The sequence below is a fragment of the Cricetulus griseus genome, chromosome 4 (genome assembly GCF_003668045.3).
Source record: "Cricetulus griseus strain 17A/GY chromosome 4, alternate assembly CriGri-PICRH-1.0, whole genome shotgun sequence".
Taxonomy (NCBI): Eukaryota; Metazoa; Chordata; class Mammalia; order Rodentia; family Cricetidae; genus Cricetulus; species Cricetulus griseus.
In genome coordinates, this window is record NC_048597.1 from 162,450,275 (window position 1) to 162,474,645 (window position 24,371).

A 24,371-nucleotide genomic window follows, 5' to 3' on the forward strand; every position below is an offset into this window, starting at 1 on the left:
AATCAGTGTGACAGCTCCTTGGGAAGATGGAAATCAATCTACTTTAAGATCCAGCTATACAACTCATGAACATATACCCAAAGGACACTTCTTCCTACCACTAGGACACTTGTTCAACCATGTTCATTGCTTCTCTATTCATAATAGCCAGGAGTTGGAATGAACCTAGATGCCCCTCAACAGAACAATGGATTTAAAAAATATGGTACGTTTACTGAATGGAATATTATTCAACCATTAAAAAGAATGAAATCATGAAATTCACAGGTAAATATATGGAACTAGAAAAAAAAAATCACCGAGTGAGGTACCCCAGGCCCAGGAAGACAAATATGGGGTGTATTCACTAATATGTGCTGTACTGGGTGGTTTTGTGTGTCATCAGAGGAAGGAACCTCAGGTGAGGAAATGCCTCCATGAGATCCAGCTTAAGGCATTTTCTCATTTAGTGATCTGTGGGGGAGGGCCAAGCACATTGTGGGTGGTGCCATCCCTGGGCTGCTGGTCCTGGGTTCTATAAGAAGGTGGGTTGCGCAAGTCAGCAAGCAGCTCCCCTCCATGGCCTCTGCATCAGCTCCTGCTCTAGGATCCTTCTCTGTTTGAGTTCCTGTGCTGACTTCCTTCAGTGATGAACAGCAATGCTGAAGTGTAAGCCTAAAAAACCCTTTCCTCCCCAACTTGCATTTTGGTCATGGGGTTTCATTGCAGCAATGAATGGAGGAGGAGGAGGTAGGAGGAGGAGGAGGAGGAGGAGGAGGAGGAGGAGGAGGAGAGAACCAAATTTCTAGTCTAATATTGCAGACACCTTTACTTCGTGATAATGAGTACTTACTTGAATTAGGGGGCCAGGATGCCCGGTATTCACTACTTGCTTGAGTTCTGAGTGACCTGCCCCGAACCTGCAAAGTCATAATGACATCAAGAGTTATTTATTATCAATGGAAGGAATTACCCAAAAATTTAAAACAGGAAACGAAAATTATATAGCACACACAGCTACAAAAGGCTCTCTAGTTTCCAACGTACTTCCCATGTGTTTTCTCATCTACAGTCAGCTTCTCTTGGAGTCAGGGAAGGAGAATAAGCAGCAGGGATCCTGGGGCCTCAAGAACCACAATTCCTTACACAGCTACACAACTGCTGAGCACCAAGTTACCACACATTCCTTACCTAGATCGTCATACCTCATCCAACAGTCAGCTCCACTGAGACAGAAGCCCCAAAGAAGCCCAACTAGAGCCCTCAGCAGGGTCTTGAATTATTATTATTATTATTTCATTATTATTATTATTATTATTGTTATTATTATTATTATTTGCTGCTGCTGCTGCTGCTGCTGCTGCTGCTGCTGCTGCTGCTGCCTTCATATAAAGGAAGACTCATCAGACCAGGCTGCCCCAGGAACTTGCCTAAGCAATCATTACCTTCCTTTCTTGTTTCTTCTGTGACTCCATGACATGCAGACGCTCCATGAGGCTAGAGATTCCCTGCTCCAGGCTGTCAATGGTGTGATGTTGAGGATCGTGGCCACTAAAGCTGTTGCGCAGGCTTCGGAGAGCATCCCGGACGAGCTGGAGGTCACTGGTCTGTGGCTGAAAGGAAAGTGCTGGTGGCAGGGTGCGGTGCCATATTCCTATCTATCCCTGTCCCAACACACCAGGCTAGAGAGGACTAAAGGAAAAGTTCCTAGGATAGAGGCTTGAGCTCTGTGGAGGAAAATCTGCCTCCTCAGATTTAATTTATTTTTTAGAAATATTTATTTATGTATTATGGATAGTGTTCTGTCTGCATGTATGCCTGCTGGCCAGGAGAGGGTGCCAGATCCCATTATAGATGGTGGTGAGCCACTATGTGGTTCCGTCTCTGGATGAGCAGTCAGTGCTCTTAACTGCTGAACCATCTTTCTAGTCCCCATGAACTCTTAAGTTGAAAAATTGACTTTTAATTCTGGCAACTGAATGTCTTCATCTATATACAACCATCAGTTGCAAGAATCAAAGGCCTGGAGCCTATAAAGCTTAACCCGCTGGTGATGGCTGGGGCACTGTTCTCACTTCAGCTTCTTTGCTAGTCATAGAAACCTACCCCTCTATGGGTGGCAGAAGCAGCGCCTCTCCCAGCTACTGGAAGGACAAAGCCATTGCGTTGAGAGTTGTGACTGTTGTAATTTGTCACCTAGAGCATCAAGAAGAAATGACAGTTGTTAACAGGATAATCGCAAACCAAGACATCTTTTTCTTTGCACTCCTCACCTTCTGATGTAGTATGTAACTATTTCCTAGTTTACTACTTACATTAGAAGTGTTATGTGGAGGCTGGAGATATGGCTCAGCGAGTAAAAGTGTTTGGCCCACAAGCCAACCAACCTGAGTTTGATTCTGAGAACCCATGTAAAAAGCCAGATGAAACAATGTACATATGTAAACCTCACATTTGTCACACACACACACACACACACACACACACACACACGTACACACACCAAATGATAAAACATTTTTAGTGTATGAGTGGAGATGTGGTTTCTCTTTTGCCCACTGCTGTATCAAGGCTGCAGTTGACACTTAGTGGGCATTTCGAATGCAGGATGAATGAGATAGACCTTGGCCCGGAAGCCCACAGCCGCTTTAGTACTTTTTTGTTTTAAGTAATCAAGAATGCAAGAGCATGTGTATCTTTTTTGTTGTTATTGTTTTTATTTTGCTTTGTTTTTTGAGACAGGGTTTCTCTGTGTAGTTGTGGCTGTCCTGGAACTCCTGGCCTCAAACAAACAGAGATCCTCCTGCCTCTACCTTCCGAGTGTTGGGATTAAAGGATTGTGCCATCACTGCCTGGCCTAGAACACATGTATCTTAAATCCGACTCTGCTAGGTGGATTAAGTAAAACTGTATTCAGTTGCTTACGTAATTTAATACTCTTCATTATAACAGAGAGGGTCACTGCTATTTTCATATTTCATTTCCAAATGTTACATGCTAAGTACCGCCCCACCCTGCCCGCTCTGTGCTGGAGAGTGAACCTGGAGCTTTGAGTACACTAGGCAAGTGTTCCAGCACTGAGCTACATACCCAGGCGCTGGAAGTGACACTCAATGCCCTCACTATAGAATCCTAACAAACTTGGTCCTGACACATAAGAAGGAAAACCCAAATTCTAGGTTACCTCATCTGCCTCTCTTTTCATACAGTGAGCCAAAAGGACATCTTTGTGCTCTAGCTCCCGTTCTAGATCCACCTAGAAAACAGATCAAATCAGGAAAGTGTTTCCCTTAGGCCAACGGGCTAGGCAAGACAGTAGCTGCCGCATCCTGACCTGCTGGTAGCTGGCATCCGAGAGTTTCCGGAGTGCTTCTTCCAACTTGGCCTGCTGCTGCTGAAGGAGACGGTCCTTCTGCCCCAGCTCTTTCTGCAAGGGAGATAAGCTTTCAGGAGGTGTAGCAAACACAAGGATAGCAAGTGGCTCACACTCTGTGCAAGCTACCCTGTGAAAAGAAGAGCCTCAGGGACACAAGCTTTCTTCACGCTATACCTGGAAGGCTTTCTACACTCTAACAGTCTTACTTGGTGCCAGGATTCTTAGAAAGGCAAACAGGGAGAATGTTTGCTATGGGCCATTCTCACTCCTGAGATGGAGGTGAGCCTGCCACTGACTGTTCCCATGACCCCGAGCTATGCTCCTTTCCAAAGCTATGCTAGCTACATGTCAGAGCTAACAGGAAGATTTCCGACCAGAGACAAGACAGAGCTGAAAACGGAAGAGCTCTTTGAGCATCAGCTAACATGAGCTATTCACAAAAGGTCACCGGAAGGGCAGTTCTTACTTTATATTCTCCTAATAGCCGGTTCCGTTCCTCTAGCTTCCTCTGCAGATCCACCTGCAAAGGTCAGAAAGAATCCAGTGGTATGGAGGTATTGTCTACTAACCCTTAAGGAAACCAGCCATGAGGTAACAAGAATTAACACAAGTTAAAGTACAACACAGAGAGGGCAGGCTGGGACTAAAACACACACCAGTGCTCCACACCATTTAAACAGAGGGTAGAAACACTATTTGGCCTTCATGTTCTACAAGCTGTGTCAAGGACCAACCAGGGTGCTGTAGGCTTAGGCCCTGTGACCTAAGACCAGAAATGAGTCTGACAGGAATAAAAGCAACTATAGACACGGAAGGTAGACACCCAGGAACAAAATAAAGAGACTACAAGGGCAGCCTGAATAGCACTTCACGCAGCATCTTATGTGATTAATGAGCTCACACATTAACTCACGTTCTGGTTGTGCAGCTCATCCTTGTCCATATTTGCCCTCAGAAGCTCTTGCTTGAGCTGAAGAACAGATGTGTCCTGCTGAGTCAACCTCTGCTGCAAGGCATCCTAGGGGAATAAGGACACCCACTATTACAGCCTCAAACCATCACCTAGCCAGGTAGTACTTCTCACTGAGCTCGTCACTGTGCATTGAGCATCAGTTCTGTCAAACTGGGGGATGAAAGGAATAACAAGGACCTTTCCCCCAGGACCTGGGTAGAGAGTTTTCTCTCCTCTTCCAAGACACTGTCATCTACAGGGAAATCATATCCATTGTCCTACTGAGAGAAACCTGCTTTTCCCTCACCCACAACTCATCCCTGGGACCATGGTGTCCTAATCAGACAAGGAGTGGGTAGCTTTTGAGATCAGAAAACCTAGATCCATGTTGAACATCCATCACATGCAATTTGGATGACATTGACCTCGAACAGTGACCTTGATCCTCCTCTGCCCACCTGGGTTTCTTGTCTACCTTTTGAGTATATAAATACTTCACCTGGCTTAACACCTTCTCCTCTCTGTGTCCAGTCCCCATTTCCTAGAGCAGTGGTTCTCAACCTTCCTAAAGCTGTGACCCTTTAATACAGCTCCTCATGTGTGGTTAAACCCCCCCAACCAGAAAACTACTTTTGCTGCTATATCTTAACTAATTTTGTTGCTGTTATGAATCATTAGGCAAGTCCTGTGAAAGGGTCATTCAACTCCAAAGGGGTCGTGACCCACAGGTTGAGAGCCACTGCTCTAGCTAGTTCAGTCTGGTGTTGAATCCATAGTTTTCTTACCTCAGCCTCCAAAATGGTAGAATCAAAAGTGTGTACCAGGCCTGGTAGAGAACCCATTTTTACTTATCCAGCTGATGGGACAGTACATGGCAGAGGCAATCTAAAATGTCCCTGACATTTGTAGCCTAGGACATTTCCAAAGTGTACTCCATGGTATAGATGTTAGAGGATGACTTAGGGAAAGAGGAGCTTCTGTGATCAGCTATTCTAAATGTTTTTGAAGCAATATCTTCATTTTTCAAAGCTTTTATTTTTATTTGCAGAGTGTGCACATGTGGGTGTCTATCAGTGGAGGTCAGGTCCTCTGGAAGAGCAACGACTCTCTTAAGCAATGAGCAATTTCTCCATCCCCAGGCCAATCACTTCATGTTATATCTTCTGAGATCCTTTAATACGATATTATTCACAATGAATCTTCAAGCCTATCAGGAATTTCTCAAACTTAATTAACCAAAGGGCACATTTTTGTTTTGAAACACTTCAAAGCACCGAGGTTACTGAAGATGCTTTGGAAAATGTTACTGAATTAATCTTAGCTAGTCAATGAAAGTTTGTGCAAGAAAGAGGGGAACAGTACAAGCTTTAGATTCAAGGTGTTAGCTCAAGCATTGTATATATTAGCAAATAGCTCCCCCCAAGTTGGTAGTGTAAAGTACCACCAACAGAAGACTGGTTAAACATAAATATCTTTAATCAAAAATATATATGAATGAGGATATTATGAGGGCTAAAGGAATGGCTTAGTTGTTAAGCACACTGGTTGCTCTTCCAAAGGACCTAAGTTTAATTCTCAGAACCATATGGAGGCTCACAACCATCTGTAACTCCAGTTCCAGGAGATCCATCACCCTCTTCTGGCCTCCTTGGTTACCAGGCAGGCAAGTGGTGCAGATACACACAGGCAAAACACCCATACATACAAAAAAATTAAAAGAAGAGCATTACACAAGTATAAAGAAGACCCATTTTAGGTCTTACTATAGAACAATCTCCCAAACACACTAAGTGAAAAAAATACACCCCAAGCTGTGTTTGCAGTATACTATTATTCGGGTTGAAAAGTGGAAGAAAACAATAAATAGACATAGTGGAAACTGATAAGTTGCCTTAAGGGGGACAAAACTGGTTGAGGTGACAGTGGGGCTGGATGGGAGGTGGTGGGGTGGAGCAGCTGATGGAAGAACCTTTTGTGTCTCTAAACTGTTTGAATGTTATTAACCATTCCAACACTGTTTCTTTTTCCTTTTTCCTAAAAAGGGCATTCTTTTGAACTGAGAGAGTACTTTCACACAGAGAAAAATCAAGGTTCCACAGAGACAAATGACAGCACCATGAGTCACAACTACGAGACATAAGCCTCAGCAAAACAAAGATGTCTTCCTCAGCACGTCTCTACCCACCACAAAGCCCTCCCTATAACCCTAGTACAAGCCTGTTAAAGACTCCTAGCAAATCCCAACAGTCTGTCCAGTACTCGGCTTTCAGCACACACTAACAGCTCACTCTACCTCACAGAGGCTTGCAAATAAATAAAACAAAAAAGAAAGAGAGAAAGAATTCAATGTCTTCCTTTTACCTTTATTCCCTGCAAGTTTCTGGCTTCTTGTTTGCATTTCAGCAGCTCTTTCTACAAACCAAATATAGTGAGATCAGATGGTGGCATGTGAGTTGCTTCATAAGCATTACCTCATTCTGTCAGCAAGAAGACAAAACCCAGTGGGCCATTCCATGAAGATTAAACCATCAGCTGAGGCATAGACAGATGTAGCCCTGAAAGCAGTAAAGGTTGACCCTCGGAAACAAGACTAACACCTCTCTGTCCTCTGCGGCACCCACCACTGAGCTGTCCAGGAGAAGACACCCCGTCCAGCCCCACAGGCTCCACCAACAGGAAAACTTTATCTAAATCTCCACTCAAATATGTGATATGCCTATGTCTGCTGTTGTTGAATAGTTGTTTCAATTTCATTTAACTTCAACAAAGGCCTGGCATGCTTCTGACTCTCCAAAGAGCTCTTGTTCTTTGTGGACTGGGGCTATTGTGCTTTGTGGTCCAAACAAAAGTGAATTTGATTTTCTAATAGAAGATTGAGTAATTAAATTTCCATATAGATGACTGCAAATAAAAATAGGGATTTTTAGGAAAGCAATGCCTATTATTGAGACCTGGGTCTTTAGCTATTATGTCACATAAATTATTCATAATTAGCATATCTAAAATTGCGTTTTAACCTGTCCTCCAACAGATGGGCTCAAAAGTTATAAAAAAATGTGGGCCTGGGTGTGTAAGCATGCACACAAGCATACTTCTGGGGAGACAGGCTGAGTCATAATGCTCTACCAATGATCTATACGCCCTAGTTACATACCTAGGACTCAATACTTCTATGTTGTTTTTTATTTCATTGTGGGATTAGAGGTTGAAATTATCACCTTGTACATAATAGGCAAGCACTCCACCACTGATCTACAGCCCCAATGCTAACTCAAAAAAAAAAATTGAAAACAAGCAGACAACCCCCAAAACAACAACAAAAGTACTGACCTAAAAGAACTCTGGAAAATATTCATAAAAGAAGAACCACACTAATATTTGACACCATCCCCCTCTCTTGAGTCAGGTTCTGACTATGTAGCTCTGATTGGCCTGGAACTCAGTATGTAGATCAGGCTAGACTCTAATTTATATACCCCCATGCCCAGTTTTTTTTTCCAATTAAAAAAGAAATTTAGAAATATTTCAAACAGAAAGGTACCCGTCCCAGTAGCACAGATAATTACTATATAGCATTAAGATTAAAAAAGGTGTTACCACCGTGACACAGTTCAGATGTGTCTCTCTCCTCCAAAGAAAGACATAACACACATAAGATTCAGCTACCGCCCCCAACACTGCATCACTTTCCCTCCCCAGAACTGTCCCAAAGTTGGAACATTCCTACAATTATTTTCAAAGGGGGAAATGTACATGTCCTATTCTACCTTGAGGTCTTGATTCTCCTCCATACTCTGATCCAGACGGCTTCGAATTATGATCTGAAAGTAAGACAAAGATGGTCATGCACTTATACTGTTAAGTTCATAGGCCATTCACTCAACAAATATACTCACTGAGCACCTACTAGAAACCACTTCTGTGCTGTGAACACGTGGCCTCTGATGCAAGCATATGCCAAAATGCATGACATAAAATATGAATGAAGTTTAGGGTGTGTGTGTACTGGGAGAAGGAAATGGGGCCAAGGGCAGAAAAGATGAAGTTGAAAGGGGAAATGGCAGCCAGACCATGATGGGCCAGTGAGGCCAAACCAAATATAGTTGGGGAATTAATGTAATTTTTGTTTTTGAAAAGTATTTATTTTTATTATGTGTAGCTGTGTGTGTGTGCCTATGGGTATGTGCATAGGAGTGCAGTAGCCTGGGCGGCTAGAGGTAAAAGATCCCCTAGAATTACAGGGAGCCACCTGACATGGCTGCTGGGTACTCTTAATCACTGAGCCATCTCTTCAGCCCCATCAGTGAAGATTTTTATACAAAGGGAAGAGAAAATAAAATTATCCTTAAATTATTGCAATTTTATTGAAAAGGAACTAGAAGAGGTGAGAAGAAGAATCCAGATTCAGCAAAACCTGTTGGGAAGCTGCTAGGATGTTGGCTAAAGGCCCACTCTGAGCAGTGGTTATGGAAATGGAGACACTGGATGTGAGGGAGGATCAAAAAGAATTCAGGTATGACATCCGGGTTTCTGTTTGGGGCATCTGAGCAAACGAATAAATATGAACATACACACAGAAGGACAAATAGATTCAGTGGTTATGTAGAGGACAGAAACGCTTAGTTGAGGACCCACTGAAACTGAGGTGCATCTAGCACCCAATAATGGTGACTATGAGCAAGTAGCTGTGTGCTGCATGCATGCATGATTCTACAAGTCTGTAGAGAGATCTGAGTTGGAGATCCATATATGAGAAGCACATGAAGAGTGAGTGAAGACACAGAAGGCAGATGACACTGCCCAGTGACTGTGCAAGACTGGTCCAAGGTGCACATTATAACATAGAGAAAATAAAAGCTTCAGGGGACTACAAACTGCAGAGGCCTTAGGTATCTTCGGTCAATACCATATCTCTAGCATCTTGGACCAGTGTCTGACTTGAAGAGTCAGCCTTTGCTGGACATCCGTTGAGTAAATCAATTAAGAAACCAGGAAGGAGTAACCAAAACTGGTAGACAAACTCCAGGAATCAGGAAAGAGTATTTCAAAAGAGGTGAGGTCAGGAGATGAAACTAGCCAGGCCTAGAAGCCAGCCACAAACATGGAGCTCACCAGTTGTTCCTCAGGATTGACTCCTGGTTCACAGAGGGCCAAGGGTCTTTCCTGTTCATCTTCAGGTAAGGATCCATTGAGTAGTAAGGCCTGGATAAACACAAAGGGAGGAAGAAATTGAACTCCCTGCCACCTGGTTCAATCTAGAGCCAGGCTTGGCAAGTTTACCACAAATGGAAATCATCATAACAGGCTTCTGAAGAAAGCCAGCTGATAACCTCTGGTTATTTCCAATGGCCCTGATTATGCACAGCTCCTTCTATAGGTCCCTTCCCCCAATTTTAAATGGAGTCTCATGTATCCCAGGCTGGCTTTGAACAGCTGAGGATAGCTTTGAACTTCTAATCTTCCTGTCTCTACCTCTACCTCATGTGCTCTCATGTGCCACCACGCCTAGTTTACAAAGTGATAAGGATCAAACCTAGAACCCCATGCAAACTACAAAGGCACTCACTATAACAACTGAGCTACATCCCAAGCCCCATGGGTCACTTTCATCTTTCTGGATACATACAGACCCTCTGCTCTGAGGATTCTTTGTCTCGGAAGAACTACTAACAAACCTTCCCTTCAGGAGTGTCCAAACACAGCTCTATTAGGAAAGGGAATCTAAAATCTGTGTGGAATTATCCTGGCTCAGAGATGTGTACTACAATGAACCGTTGGAAATCCATTGAAAAACATGGCCTTGGGATGGTTTGCTTTTTGTTTGTTTGTTTTAATAATTCTGCATTCTCACCCCCTGAGGCAACATGAATAGAAGAAAGAAAAATCTTTCCAGAGATGGCCTCATTCATTTCGACTCCAGGCTGGTTTTCATTAGTGCATTAGTGAGTACAAAGGGAGCAGACATACCCTGAAGCTCAGGAAGCTCAGCTTTGGGGCCCTAGTACACAGCCTCTCCCAAGAACCCATACCTAACATGGCAGTTAGAGTCTGTAACCTCATTCCTTTCTTTTTACATTTTACTTATTTTGAAATTTATTTTTATTATTTATTTGGTTGATTGCAATTGGGCCTTACTATGCAGCCCTGGCTGGTCTGGAATTCACATATGTAGCCCAGGAAGGCCTCAAACTCATTGAGTGCCTCCATACAACACCTTGCGGTGATAAAATTTATTTTTATTTTTAATGTCTTGGTGTGCATTTGTACATGAGTTCAGTGTCCATGGAGACTGGAAGAGGGTGTTGGATAGTCTAGATGTGGAGTTGCAGTCCTTGTCTGACTTGGGTACTGGGACATGACCTCAAGTCTTCTGTATAAGCAGTACATGCTCTTAGCAGCTGAGCCATCTTTTTGTTGTGCATATTTGTGTGTATGTGAGCAGGTGGATGGGAGCCAAAGAAACATGGGGAAGTCAGAGGACAACTTTCAGGAGTCCGTTCTCCCCTTCCTTATGTGGGCCCCAGGGATCGAACTCAGATCCTTCACAGCCCGTGCTTCTGCCTGCTGAGCTATCTCACCAGACCTGTAATCTTATTTTTTTCTTTTTTAATGTACATTGGAGTTTTGACTGCATGTATGTCTGTGTGAGGATGCCACATCCCCAGGAACTGAAGTTACAGACAGTTGTGAACTGCCATGTAGGTGCTGGGAATTGAACATGGGTCCTTTGGAAGAACAGCCACAGTGGCCAGTGCTCTTAACCACTGAGCCATCTCTCCAGCCCAGAATTTTATTCTTTTTTTTTAAAGATTTATTTATTTATTTATTTATTTATTATGTATACAGTGTTCAGCCTGTATACAGGCCAGAATAGGGCACCAGATTTCATACAGATGTTTGTGAGTCCACCATGTGGTTGATGGGAATTGAACTCAGGACCTCTGGAAGAGCAGTCAGTGCTCTTAACCTCTGAGCCATCTCTCCAGCCCCCAGAGAATCTTATTCTTAAAGCAGCATCCCAATATACTGCCCCCAAATCTAGAGATCTGCCTGCTCGGGTAGGTATTACGAGATGAATCAGGTGAGTTAAAGGTGGGAAATTCTGTCCTCATTTTGTCACAGTTTTGTTTCAACTTGAAAGACAGATTCACAAGTTAAATAAAACCTTTCAATAGATATAACACAAGTTCATCATACATGATGATGAAGAAAATCCGGCCAATGGTTCCTCTACTAAACACTAGTAATAATGTTTGAGAAAACCAAATGAACTTGGGTTTTCCCATGGAGTCATGGTGAGAGGAATGGATGGGCAGGCAGACAGCCCCAGGGCTGCAGGGAATTGCAGAAGCAGGGACATCGGGGAGGGGGGGGGGACGGGACATTGCCAGACATTGCAGAAATCGTTAACTCCAGTGTCAGATTGTTCAGTGGTCTCTAATTATGGCATACTAGTAAGTCACAAATCCTGGACATGACTTGACATACAGCTTATTCATTACTGAAAGAGTTAAGAAGCCCAGTGGATGCTGGGAGCTCTTTAGTGCTCTTCAGTGAGACTGAATCTTCATTATCATGTGGCAGTGAATTAAAACCCCTCTGTTCAAAGGAAATATTAGGATGTTGTCTTTCTACCTTACTTTTTTTTTTCTGTTTGATCAGTCATTGAATTTCTCCCAGTATAAGGAATGCAAATCAAACAGAGCCAATCTAACAGCTATCCATGCTTCGTTCACACAATGCAAATTATCCCATGGAAAAACCTGGCTAGGTAAAGCCCTCCCCCCCCAAATTCATAGAACACTATTAAAACAACAGCAAATCATTAAGATATTCCTTACTGGAGAGGCAGAAAGGAGTCCAAGAGATTTTTTAAAAAATTATCTTAATACAGAGCAAGAAGCAGACACCACAAATTTCTTGGGGAATGTTTAGGAGGATGTAAACATTCCTCCAATCGGTGTGGGTTCCTAGGGCATACATTATGCAAATGGTTTCACCAAAGTACCAATCTCCTTTTTTCTTTAGGAACCTTTTGTGTCCCCACCCTGTTGCAGGCTAGCTGAGAGCACGCCCTCCACCGCCTGCCAGAGCCTCACACATAATGTGGGCTTTGTTTATGTGTCCATAAATATTTCACAATTCAAAACTGGTGCAGTTCCCGGCACAAACAGAATGGAATATTCCTAGGCAATTTCAGGGTCTTCAGCACACTATGAGGGCTCCTCCCAACAGAGCCATTCGAATAAGCACAGAGGATGGAGGGGGTCATGCGGTGGGCTCTATGTCAAGTAGGTCAGTCTCTGGGGGAGATTCCCCTGGCTGATAGCACAGGTATAGGAACAACAGAAGGGCTTTGTTGTTCAAGGAAAACCTCTGCTAGCAGGGCACTTGCCTAGGCATCAGTTGCTGATATCAGCGTGAGGAGGGAGCCGAGTCCCTCAGCTAGATGCAAATGGAAACCTGGTGGCATTATTGCCTCTTGTACCTTTCTGCTACTGAATTCCTGAGAGACAGTCTTTACTAATAGTTGCAGTTGCAGGTCTGTAAGAGTATAAAAGACACCTACCAACTTACAAAACGGGTCAGTCAGATCTCCCGAGCTAGCACAAATCCTAACAGCTGGACTGTAAACAAGAGTTCCAAAGTCCACCTAAAACATTCACAAATAAGGAATTTTCGTTCTCTGTGTACTACTCACACACAACTAAAATCAGGTGTTTTTTTTTTTTCTTTGCCTATTGATACCACCGACTTAAAAAGAATAATTAACTAGGGCACCAAGAACAAACTGCAAAGGAAAGAGCTACCTGTAGTCCAGAAATCATTTTCTTTGCTTCCTCCATTTCTTTTTCTAAATGTTCTTGTTGCTCCAATAGCTGTTCTTCCCATGTGGTTTCCAGGTACGTTCCTGGGCTCCCAGGCCTCCAGTCTCGGGATAATGGAGAGTCTGTCTCGTCGGCTAAATGAAAGGTAGGAGAATAGTCCATGTTGAAGAAGAGTGATTTCCGGCAGGCAGACGGGGCTCAGTGTACTTTTCAGGTTCAGATCACCTGCTTTCTGAACCTGTCTGCACAGACAAACTGGACTCTCCACTAGGTGGGGTTGTGAGACACAAAGAACTGGCTGTTAACTGGGGTACCAGGTTCGGGAAAGCACAAGCTGATTAGGGAAGTCCACTCTCTTAAGCCTCACACTGGGAAGCAGCAGGGCTCAAGTGCCCCTGCAGACTTGTTAAGGCATACCAAGATCTTACTCCCAGTTCCTTTGAATTGACATTCCCAGAGTCAGATTTATAAGTAAAGGAACTGTCAGATGCAAATGAAAACAAAATCCCTTTTAGTGACTTGAGCTTTGGACAGGAGCCTGTAGTTCAGCCAACCCTATGCTGGCTGGTATTTGCTGACTTGACACAAACCTAGACACACCTGGGGAGAGGAACCACAAAAGAGAAAACACCTTTATCAGACTGCCTGTAGGTAAATCTTTAGGGCGTTTTTCTAATTAATGATTGGTGTGAGAGGGCCCAGGCCACTGTGGGCGGGGCCACGCCTGGGCAGTTGGTTCTGGGATGTATGAGGAAACAAACTGAGAAAGCCAGGAGGCCATGTATATCCATGGTATCTGCTTCAGTTCCTGCCTCCAGACTCCTACCCTGAGCTCCTGCCTTGGCTTCCCCTCATAACGGACTGTAACCACTAAGCCAAAGCAACCCTTTCCTCTCCAAGTCACTTTTGGTAGTGGTGTTTTATTTTTTTTATCATAGCAACAGAAACCCTAACTAAGGCAAACATATGCCTTTCACCCCTCTGAGCTGTAACTGAACGCTTTTCACACAACATCCTGTGAGTCATCCTGAAATAAAATTAGTAAAGAGCACTCACAAAGACTTAACATTACTCCCCGGTTTATTTCCTTGTCTTTAAGACCTCTTTGCACCAGTGTCCTTGTCTGCTTGCATGCATCACCGTTCAATGTGCATTATGGAGCACAGGTGGGTGTAAATTTTGACCAAGCTTCTTTACTTCCAAGAGGCACATAGCAAATCCTCTGAGTTTCGGAAAAGATTACATGGGGTAAAACATGAAGGACCCAGTTATAGTGGGAAATTACCAATAATGCAGGTGCTTAATAAATATCCCTCCCCTCTCTCCACACCCTTAAGAGTTTCTGACTCTGTGGTTGGCTCTGTGTTTCTTGGTTTTTGAGATGGCTTCCTGTGTAGCCCAAGTTGGCCCAGAATTCACTAGGTAGTCTAGTTGGCTCCAAATTTGTGATCTACCCATCTCCATCTCCTAAGGGCTGAGATTACAGATGTGCACCACCACACCCAGGTTATGACTGGTACAAATGCTTGGGCTTGAGGGGAAGCAGAGTAAAGAAGAATTTCATTTCAGATTTTCTTATGTAGGGTTCAGTTTCATTGCAACACTTTTGGATGAGTGTATATCAAACTAACACTTGTACTTTGCCTTATCCATGTTTCTTTTTATGTTTAAGTAGGGGGAGAAGAAAAAGAAGATAAATGAGACAGACTCAAAAGTTTAAACGAGGAGAACTCTGTGGTCCTCTCTGAAGCCCTCATACCAAGACCTGTTCTTTGGTACAAATTCTCATGGGCATTTTGGTGCAAGCTATGCACTCCTGGATCCAACCTAATTTAGTGAAGAGCCAAAACCATCTTCACAAAATAGGAATAATAAAAAACTATTTACCCAAATAAGGCTTCTGACTACCCCAATATCATTTCCTAATTTGTAGGCAGCCAGCTAAGGGAGGGCAGCTCTAGGCTGCTGTGAGCTTTTTTGACAGCTTTGTACAAGAAAGGACATTCTGTAAGAGGATAACTACATTAATTGGCTCAAAGGCATTAGAGCCCTCTCGAGCTGATCCTGACCCTACATGCATAGACCGTGAAGACAGACACAGCCAGAAAGCTTAAAGTAGATAGTCAGAACCTCTGAAGTCTTCAGGCTAAAAGCCTTTCCTTGAAGCAACCCGGGCAGGTGGGCAGGTGGTACCTGTTCTGTCTGTTCTGTTCTCTATTCCTTCAGAGGGAACAATCACAAAATCGGCCTTTTCTTCTGACTGGGTTATAATGGATTCACTCTTTGCACTGTGGATTGGACTGGGTGAAGTCAGACTGTGATCACACAAAAGAGAAGAGAAACAATTATGAACAGTTATATAGAAGTCAACTTTCACAACTGATCCCAGAAATATCTTATTCATACCATGCCTAACATGATACCTAGCTCACAATTAGAACAAGTGTTTGTTGAATAAATGCAACAAATATTGAATGAATAAATGAAAAAAAAACCTAGTCCTAGGGAGTATTTTAGTTTTTCATATTATTTATTTATTTTACATTTTAGTTGTGTGAATGTGCATATGTCTGTGTGTGTGTGTGTGTGTGTGTGTGTGTGTGTGTGTGTGTGTGTGTGTGTGGAGGGGGGTGCATGTGAATGCAGGTACCCACAAAACCAGAACAGGATGTTGAGTTTCGTAGACCTGGAGTTACAGGTGGTTGTAAACTATTCTAGGTGGGTTCTGGGAACTGAATTTGGAGCCTCTGAAGGGCAGAAAGCACTCTTTACCACTGAGCCATAGCTCCAATACCCCAAGGTGTCTGTTCTACAATAATACTGCCTTTAAGCATAGTTGATTGAAATGAGAGTTACCAGAATAAGCAATAAATCATTTTTTAAATTCTGTTTTGTTGTGTGTGGGGGGGGGCGGGGAGGATTTTTGTTCCTGTTGTTTTTTGGCTTTTGTTTGTTTGGTTGGTTTGTGGTATCCACCACTATCATTTCCTAGGCCCCGTTTAGAGGGTGATGGCTGTGTTTTGTTAGCTTTTGGAACTGGATCAAAATCATATTACCAATAATCTGAGACTTTCACAAGCAACCAGAAATCAGCTCTAAGTTAATCCCAAAAGAGGAGTCACGGCAGGGGACGGTTTACAGGTAGAAACTACTAGTGTGATCGCAGTGTCAGGATGGACAGAGGGCCAGTCATTTATCAACAGATGATCCAGAATATGATAAGAAGAGTGAGGCTGGGAAGGTAGCTTACTAGGTAAGAGCCCTTAGTGCTTTTGCAGAGGACCCAGGTTCAGTCTAGCACTAACACAGTGGCTCACAATCATCTGTAACTCCAGTTCCAAGGGATCTGACACCATCTTCTGACCTCCACAGGCACCAGGCACGCATGTGGGGCACAGACATACAATGCTAACAAAACACTCATACACATAAAATAATATATATATATATATATATATATATATATATATATATTTGTTTGGTTTTCGAGACAGGGTTTCTCTGTGTAGCTTTGGAGCCTATCCTGGCACTCGCTTTGGAGACAAGGCTGGCCTCGAAGTCACAGAGATCTGCCTGCCTCCGCCTCCCAAGTGCTGGGATTAAAGGTGTGCTCCACCAACGCCCGGCCAGATTTTTAAAACATTAAGAAGAGTAATGGGACAAAAGGAGAAAACATGATAGTGGCAGCTGGATCAAAGTTTACTTGATTCGCTCTTACTTAAGAATTTTATTATTTTTATTATCATTTGCCAAAGTTTCATATTTTCAAATTATCTTGAGACACCTTTCAATGAGCCCTGTGTTCTAATGTAGCTTTGAGAGGAACTGTTCAGATTTTCAGGGAAGCAGCTTTTAAATCCTCCCCTAGACGAGATGGGAACATGAAGGTAATGTGTCTATCTAGTAGGTTCTGAGGAGTCTGGAGAGCCATTTCTCTTCAGGCTGCACTATGAGAACATCAGCACTAACACGGTCTCAGGGGCTGTGGCGACTACGACTCAGCCCCCTCTTAGGAATTCTTTCCAAATCTATCACCCAGACAACAGTGAAAGTGTCTGGGATTCACTGACCCCCTTAATGTGCCCCTGAAGTCTCCCAGGCTAATCCTAACAACCACGAGCAGGAGTTAACATTTCCTCTTGCTACAAACCAGAGAAAAAACTAGAAACAAGCGCAATGTAAGCGGCCAGATTTCAAAACCTGTGCACTAGTGTCTCCCCAGTGTCCACAGCTAAAGAACTTTGATGGAAATGATCTCAGTAACTTTGTCTTCCTCTTTCTTATAAGCTGTTTTCCCACATCTGGAGGTGTACGGATCAAGCGGGTGAGAGAACTACTCTCTCAAGGGGTAGCGAGTACTACTCAGATATGCTGGGTGTTTTCTGGACCTCTCTTAGCCATTTCCACTATGTAGGCAATCTGACCTTCAGGCCAACATGAGTTCACAGCCGGGAAGACTCTCATGTAAAGGGGCTGTGTCGCTGATAAGGAGAGATGTATGAGTGCTCAGGACCCAGCATTCACCGCTTATGAAATTAGGAACCCGGGTGCACAGAGACTTTGTGAGCTGCCCCTTTTCCTCAGCTGGCAAGGTGCTGTGGATAACAAGTCCCACTGCCTGCATCTGGCTGGACCGCAGGGATGTGCGAGACAGACGGAAGGAGGGCGTTATGGGGATCTGTGATGCCGAGAAAAGGCTTTCCTAAAAGCACAGACGCATGCTCAGTCCCACCTCTTCCCTCCAAGTAAGTTGCCTCCCATATAAGGGCAGAAGGAGGCGGACGTCTGGATATCCAACCCCACCGGGGGAGTGGCAGAGCAGGCAAAGGAAAACAACATTTCTTTTTCTTGAAACGAGACTGCCAGGGTAAGGCCACCGAGGTAAGACCAGGAAACTAAATGGCCAAAATCAAGACCTCGGAGGGAGGAAAATCCTGGGGCATGTGTCAGAGTAGTAAGACCTCCTAGAAGAGGAAGAGACTTTAAATCCTCGGCCTCAAATAGTAGAAAAGCATCTTCATGCTAATTAATTGTAAGACTTGGGCTCCTCCCTAACTAGCTTAAAAGTCATACTTGACAAACAAATAATCTCCACTTAACATCATAATCCTCTCTGAGGTTAGAGAACTGCTGATTACAAATAGGTCCATACATTTCTTAATCTAATATCTCACCGATATGAATTTATCATACCAGCAAACCCCAACAAAGACACTGCCAAATTAGACTTACATCCATTTTTTAAATGGATACTAGATGAAAAGGAGGAGTCCGGTTGACCCTCCAAGTATCTCAGCAGACACACAGGGTTAATACCCTGGAGTCGGCTCCAAATTCCTAAAACCAGTCTGTTTTGTAGTGCTAACCCCAGACCAGCCGCCTGTTCTCACTGAATAGCACCCCCAATCATCTCTTGTCTCCAGCCAACCATGTCCCCCAGTCCTGGACCTACTTCCCCTAATATCCACACCTCATGAGCCAAAGTGGCTTCATCTCACCATTTGACTTGGGTCCCTCCCATGGTCCCCTCTTGGCTCCGGCTTCAGCAAGCCTGCTTCCCTGGGTGAGGTGGGAGGCTGAGAGTCACATCGCTCCTAAAGTCTGCCATATCCCCCGCGCCGGGGCTTTAAGAACGACTCCAGAGATCAGCCAGCTAGCGGAACGATTCGCTGGGGTCTCCAGAGAAAGTAGGAAAGGCAGAGGTGGGCGTCCTGGCCCCGGAGACCGGGATGCTCCCTGGAGTGAAGCGCGCTGTCCCAGAAGCTCAGACTCCGCCGCAGCCGAGCCTCGGCGGAAGCCTCCTCCCATCGCCAGCGGCCGATCGCTGGCAGCTGCATCTCCGTCCCTGCAGCCGCACGGCTCCAAGCATTCCCCCAGGCAGCGACATCTCAACCCATTTCCCTCGGGGCGAGAGGCTCCAGTGGCTCCCGCTGAGCGTCGAGTGGGAGTCCAGCGTGCTGTGCTCCTGCTCGGCGCCGCCTTCTGATCCCTCCCTTCCCGTCGCCCCCCTAGCTCCCCCGCCCCCCAGGCTGTCACACGCGGCCAGGCAGCGCTGGGCTTGACCCAAGCGCTGCCGACGGCTCTGGGCAAAAAGGTAGGGGTGCTGGCCGAGGCCAGAGCCAAGGGCGCGGTCCGGAACCAGCTGGGCCGAGGGTGACCAGAGCCCCGGGAGCAGCGGGGGATGGGCAGCGCAGTGGCAGAACCGCATGGATCTGATGGTCCTGGTACTGAGAAGCACAGCAGCAAAGACGTAGTAGCTGCACCTCTTTCACCCCTCCCTCCTTGGACACAGCGGTTTGAAATTGATCTAATCCCGAGGAGCTCAGACCCGCTTTCTGTATGTTGGGAAACGCTGGTGCTGCCCCCTCCCCCCACCAGCAAAACTGCAGAATGCCCTCCCATCTGCTGCTCCCACCTTCCTTCCCCTCTAGCTGTTCCTATGTCCGACCCCCTACCCCCTACAGTGAGAGTCTGGCCTGTTCACTGGAGCAACAGGAGGGTAGAGCTTTGCTAGGGCATCCTGGGGAAGCAGCAAGGGAAGACACCATAGGATGTCTATCTTATATTTGCAGCTATACTCCACCCAAAGCTGCAACATCTCCAAGATTCCTGGTTCTTTCGGGGATCACAGGGTCAATAGGTGTGCAAATGGAAGTGGGTAAATGGCAGAACGTGCTAGAAGCCTTCTTCTTTCCTGAGGGGTCAGTGAAGAAATAGGCAGAGTGCTGACTCTATAGTGAACAACATGGCAAAAATCAGGAAGGAGAGGAAAACAGAGAGGGAAATGTAATCTTTGACACATCTGCCGTTGCCATTAAGGTTAGCACAGCCTGGTATCTAGTGGGTCCCCCATGGTGATCTCATAGCTCCAGCTGTATAGTCTGAGTCTTGCCTGGAGGAAGGAAGCAGTCACCCCTAGAAGACTCCAACTCTCTTCCCTTCTCTTTCTAATTTGCAGGCACACTCAGGCTCAGGAGAGCCAGAGGCCAGCGGAGATGCAGGAAGCAACAGACCTCATTATACAACAGAACAGCCTTTGATTCTGTCCTAAGCCAAAGATAGTCCCAGGCACAAGCAAAAAGGCCATGGTTTAGAGTCTCATTAAAAGCACACCCACTGCTTCATGGTAAAGCTTCTTTGGGGTCTGGTCAAAATGTCTTCTAACTGGATAGAGATTGGGTTTACACAAAATTGTAACGGTACTACACTGAACACTTGAAATGTTTAATGGTGAATTGTATGTTGTAGATCCATTTCAGAAATAGAAACTACACCCATTATATGTAAACATTTTAAAGTTAATCTGGGTTAGCAGTATATTAAGGTGATGGAAAGAGGTCCACAGGACTTCCATAAATTTAGGAAATGGTCTGTCAAAATAAGATGGGATTGTATGAGGGAAAGAAACAGGAGGAAGAAAAACATGGAAAATACGCACAAGGCACAATTAAATTTAAAAAGATCAGACTATGCTGGGTTTGAGTAGGAGGGAAAAGATCATTAGAGGATATGCTCATTACAATTTAGCAACAAAATCAAGTTAGCAAGTAGGCTGGGGATGTGTTTACAGGAGCATAATCTCCATGAGCCAGGAAAGTACTTTTTCTGCCACTATACTTGGCATTGGTTAGGCTTTTATTAGAGCAGAGTGTCCAGCTCCGGCCCCTGCACTGCTCTAAGGGAAGCAGACAGCCTCTTTACCAGTCACAAACACCCATAGCCCACTTAAATGCATACTAACATGTCCAATTCACAGTCCTATAAATGAACGTGGAAACGATAACGCATCAGACAGTCCTGCACAATTTCCTCTCTTGCCGGAACTTTCTCCAGCCTTTTGTGGCTGTAACTGAAGAATCAGACTCAGCCTGCAGGACAGGGCCCAGGAACTGGTTATCATAAACACTAGCAGCAGATGCACAAACACTGGGCTGGACTAGACTGAAGGACCCAGTCACACACACCCCCCCCCCCGTGGTCAAGCTAACTATTGTCATTGGGATGCTGCAGTTTCTGTGTGTGTGGGGAATTCATTAGCACTGTGACCCACTCTCCTACCAACACCAAACACACAGGCCATGCTGAGAGCTGGTCCTTGAATACCAAACACAAACTGAGGAAAGTAAAACAGGTTAGGTGCTTTTTGTTTTTCAACACTAGGGGTGAACCCAGGGCCTCTGGCACCCTTGCAATAAGCTACACACACACCCAACTGTGGGGAGCTGAAGAAGCCATGAGTGAATACGTAAGGAGCAGATGAAGACCTGAGTGAAAGTGTACTACTGGCATGGGCACTATCATGTCAAGGACCAATGGGAAATCAGCAAAGCTTTCCTCAGATTGGTCAGGCTCAGAACTGGTAAAGATTTTCTCTGGTCTGAGTGCAAATGTTGACAGTGTGCAAGTTTACAAATGATTGACCCGAGTGTGCAAAAACTAGCAACTCCTGGACATTGGATATTACAGCCTCAGACTGTTCGCTTAGAGATCACTTAGCAAGACTAGCTAACTCCTCCCCCTCTGTGGTACCTAACAAATACACTGAGGTATGCACACCCCACCTAACCCCCCTTTTTGGTGTTTGTGAGTCATTTCTTTAATGTTTGTTCTTTCTTCACTCCCTTGCTACCCCAGCCTGGTTTCAGACCCAAGCCTAGCAGGATATGTTACTTAACCCCCTGGGTGCCTTAGTGCTTTTGGTCTTGCTACTTGAGGCTGAGAATCCCCAAGAGCGAAGCTTTCTACCAAGACTCTAAAGGTAAAGAGTGTGAGGCCACAATTACCTGGAGCAGCTAGACTCAGATGGGGACCGTTGTTGCCCTTCGTATTGCTGCACAAGTGCCCGAACACTCCAGTATGGGTTCTCAATCTCCTCATCCATGCTGCTGTTCCTACAGGGGGGTGGGGGCACCAGAAAAGAAGACAGTGTCAGCCCTGCAGTGCATGTCAGCTCTGCAAGTAAAGCTGCTCTGCCACTCAGTGTGCCCTACAGGAAAGAAGATGAAGAAGGCCGCTGGGCAGCCCGGCACACACCTGTCATTCCAGAACTCAGGGGGCAGAGACAAGAGGATCAGGAGTTTGACACCAGTAGATAGCAAGATCCTTTACACACACACACACACACATACACACACACACACACACACACACACAGACACACACATACACACTTAAAAGGTGATCAAGGTAAAACTCCTTCTAAGGCACTTAAAACTAATAGGGAAGGCAAACACATGAAACAAGTGATTTTGCCAATCTCTGGGACACCTTGGGGTTGTGTTCTCCTTTAGCAACTACACAACCCTCAAAACACTTCCTGCCATGAAATTTCAAGACAGATTGGCCTTGTGGATACATTCCAGGATACAGCCTCCTCCAGATGGACTACATGTCTCCCAGTGAAGAAAACACACTGTGCCAACCACATATATTTAAATTTTGGGCATAAGAGCAAACTTGCACGTGTGGTTCCTTACATTATTCTAGCTGCGAAATAAACATCTCGAAAGAAAAGGCTTAGCCTGGCTTGCAGCTGTGGGCCTATAATCCCAGCTATTTGGAAAGCTAAGATAGCAGGAGCACAAATTCATGGCCTGTCTGAACTACATAGTGAGTTCAAGGCCAGATTGGGCAACTTCATGAGACCCTGGCTCAAAGTAAGACATAAAAAGTCTGAGGACATAGCATAGTAGTAGGATTCTTGCTTGCCATGTAAAAGGCTCTAGGTTCACTAGCCAGTACCAAAAAAAAAAAAAAAAAAAGCTTTTCTCACTAGGACTTCCCTTCCAAACTTCCACTCTATATTCTGTTCTCTTTTCTGCAGTGTGGGTCTGCTTGGTTGATTTTTTTTCCCCATCTATTTGCACTGTTATCTAAGCAAAGAAATACTTTGGAGGGAGGAACCAGTTCCCCGCCCCAGATTTTTACCTCTGTCTATATCGGAAGACGTCCCGTCCTGACCGAGACATGTCATGGCACACATCAGCCAGAGCAGCAGCAGCTCCTTGGGCCACAGCAGTAGCACAGTGTGGTTGATGACTCTGCACGGGAGCTCTGGAGTCACGCCCCTGGCTCACTGTCCTGCTAGAGCCAGGTTTAAAATGAGCTGCCAAGGCAAGGACCAGCCTCATGATGGACTTCAGGTTTCCTTCCACGATATCTAAAGGACAAGACAGATGGAAAGGTGCTGACAGGGAGGCAGAAGCTGTGGGTTGATGTATTTACTATACCTCGTTGGTGGTCTAGTAAACTAGGCAGGTGGTCTCCGTTTTCATAAAGCCATGTTCAACAGGGGACACAGAAGGTTTAAAGGCAATTACAGTCAAGTATGATAATAAAGTGGTTACATGAGAGAGGTTCAGGGGTCTTCACCGGTTTGTGGGGAGATAATCTTAGATAATCTTAGAGTGTGTCCTCCATTGAAATTGTGGGTGATTAGCGAATAGGGGAGAAGGGACAAGGACAGTTGAGGAAAAGGTACATGCCAAGGTCTAGAGATCAGTATAATAGGGTGATATCATCTGTTAGGAGAGCTGCAGGCCACAGGTGGCTATTGAGCACTTTAATGTCACTACTGTGAATTGTAATATGGTCTAAGCAAGTACTCTAAGTATTAAGTAAATACCTTACACACACATGGGAATGCAAAAGATCTTAGGGAGTATAAAAAGAGAATGTGGGGTTGGAGAGAGGGCTCAGTGGTTACGTGCACTGGCTGCTCTTCCAGAGGACCCAGGTTCGATTCCCACCACCCGCACAGCAGCTCACAACCATCTGTAACTCAAGTACCAGGGGATCTGATGCCCTCTTCTGGATTCTGAGAGCACCAGGCATATGCACAGTGCACAGATATACATGCAGGCAAAATGCCTATACACATAAAAAATAAATAAAAGTAAAATGTAAAATATCTCAGTAATGTTTAATATTGACTTCATGGTAAAATGATCATATTATAGACATGCTGGGTTACATAAAATATAGCATTAAAATTATTTTCAGTCCTTCCTGCTTATAATGTGGCTTTAGGGACATGTATTATATATATGGTTCAACATTGTGGTGGAGAAAGTGAAGGAGTTCAGTATGCCTAGAGCCCCAGAGCTCAGCAGGAGAAGGACAAGCTGAGGGAGGGGAGGAATCAGAGGTTGGGTCATATGGGACCAGGCAGGCTACAGGAAAGATGCCAGGTTTATCCAGGTGACTTCTAGATGCACAGCAGTAGCACAACGATATG

At 44.8% G+C, this 24,371-nt stretch overlaps 1 protein-coding gene across 9 annotated transcripts in view; it reads right to left on the reverse strand.

Annotated features, from left to right (window-relative positions):
• Dixdc1 (DIX domain containing 1) overlaps positions 1-24,371 on the reverse strand; it is an 83,151-nt gene that overhangs the window by 19,860 nt on the left and 38,920 nt on the right. For 7 of the 9 annotated variants that reach the window (XM_027412148.2, XM_027412149.2, XM_027412152.2 and 4 more), the window contains 14 exons: positions 23,063-23,294; positions 21,919-22,026; positions 15,329-15,450; positions 13,118-13,269; positions 9,420-9,509; positions 8,075-8,128; positions 6,669-6,719; positions 4,269-4,373; positions 3,822-3,875; positions 3,314-3,406; positions 3,164-3,235; positions 2,086-2,175; positions 1,425-1,592; positions 833-899 (listed from right to left, as the gene is read on the reverse strand). In XM_027412148.2, the coding sequence (XP_027267949.1) occupies positions 833-899; positions 1,425-1,592; positions 2,086-2,175; positions 3,164-3,235; positions 3,314-3,406; positions 3,822-3,875; positions 4,269-4,373; positions 6,669-6,719; positions 8,075-8,128; positions 9,420-9,509; positions 13,118-13,269; positions 15,329-15,450; positions 21,919-22,026; positions 23,063-23,294 (1,458 nt within the window). Of the gene's footprint in view, positions 1-832; positions 900-1,424; positions 1,593-2,085; positions 2,176-3,163; positions 3,236-3,313; positions 3,407-3,821; positions 3,876-4,268; positions 4,374-6,668; positions 6,720-8,074; positions 8,129-9,419; positions 9,510-13,117; positions 13,270-15,328; positions 15,451-18,633; positions 18,864-21,918; positions 22,027-23,062; positions 23,295-24,371 lie in introns of those variants that run through there. The other 2 variants (XM_027412146.2, XM_027412153.2) reach the window with 2 other exon arrangements.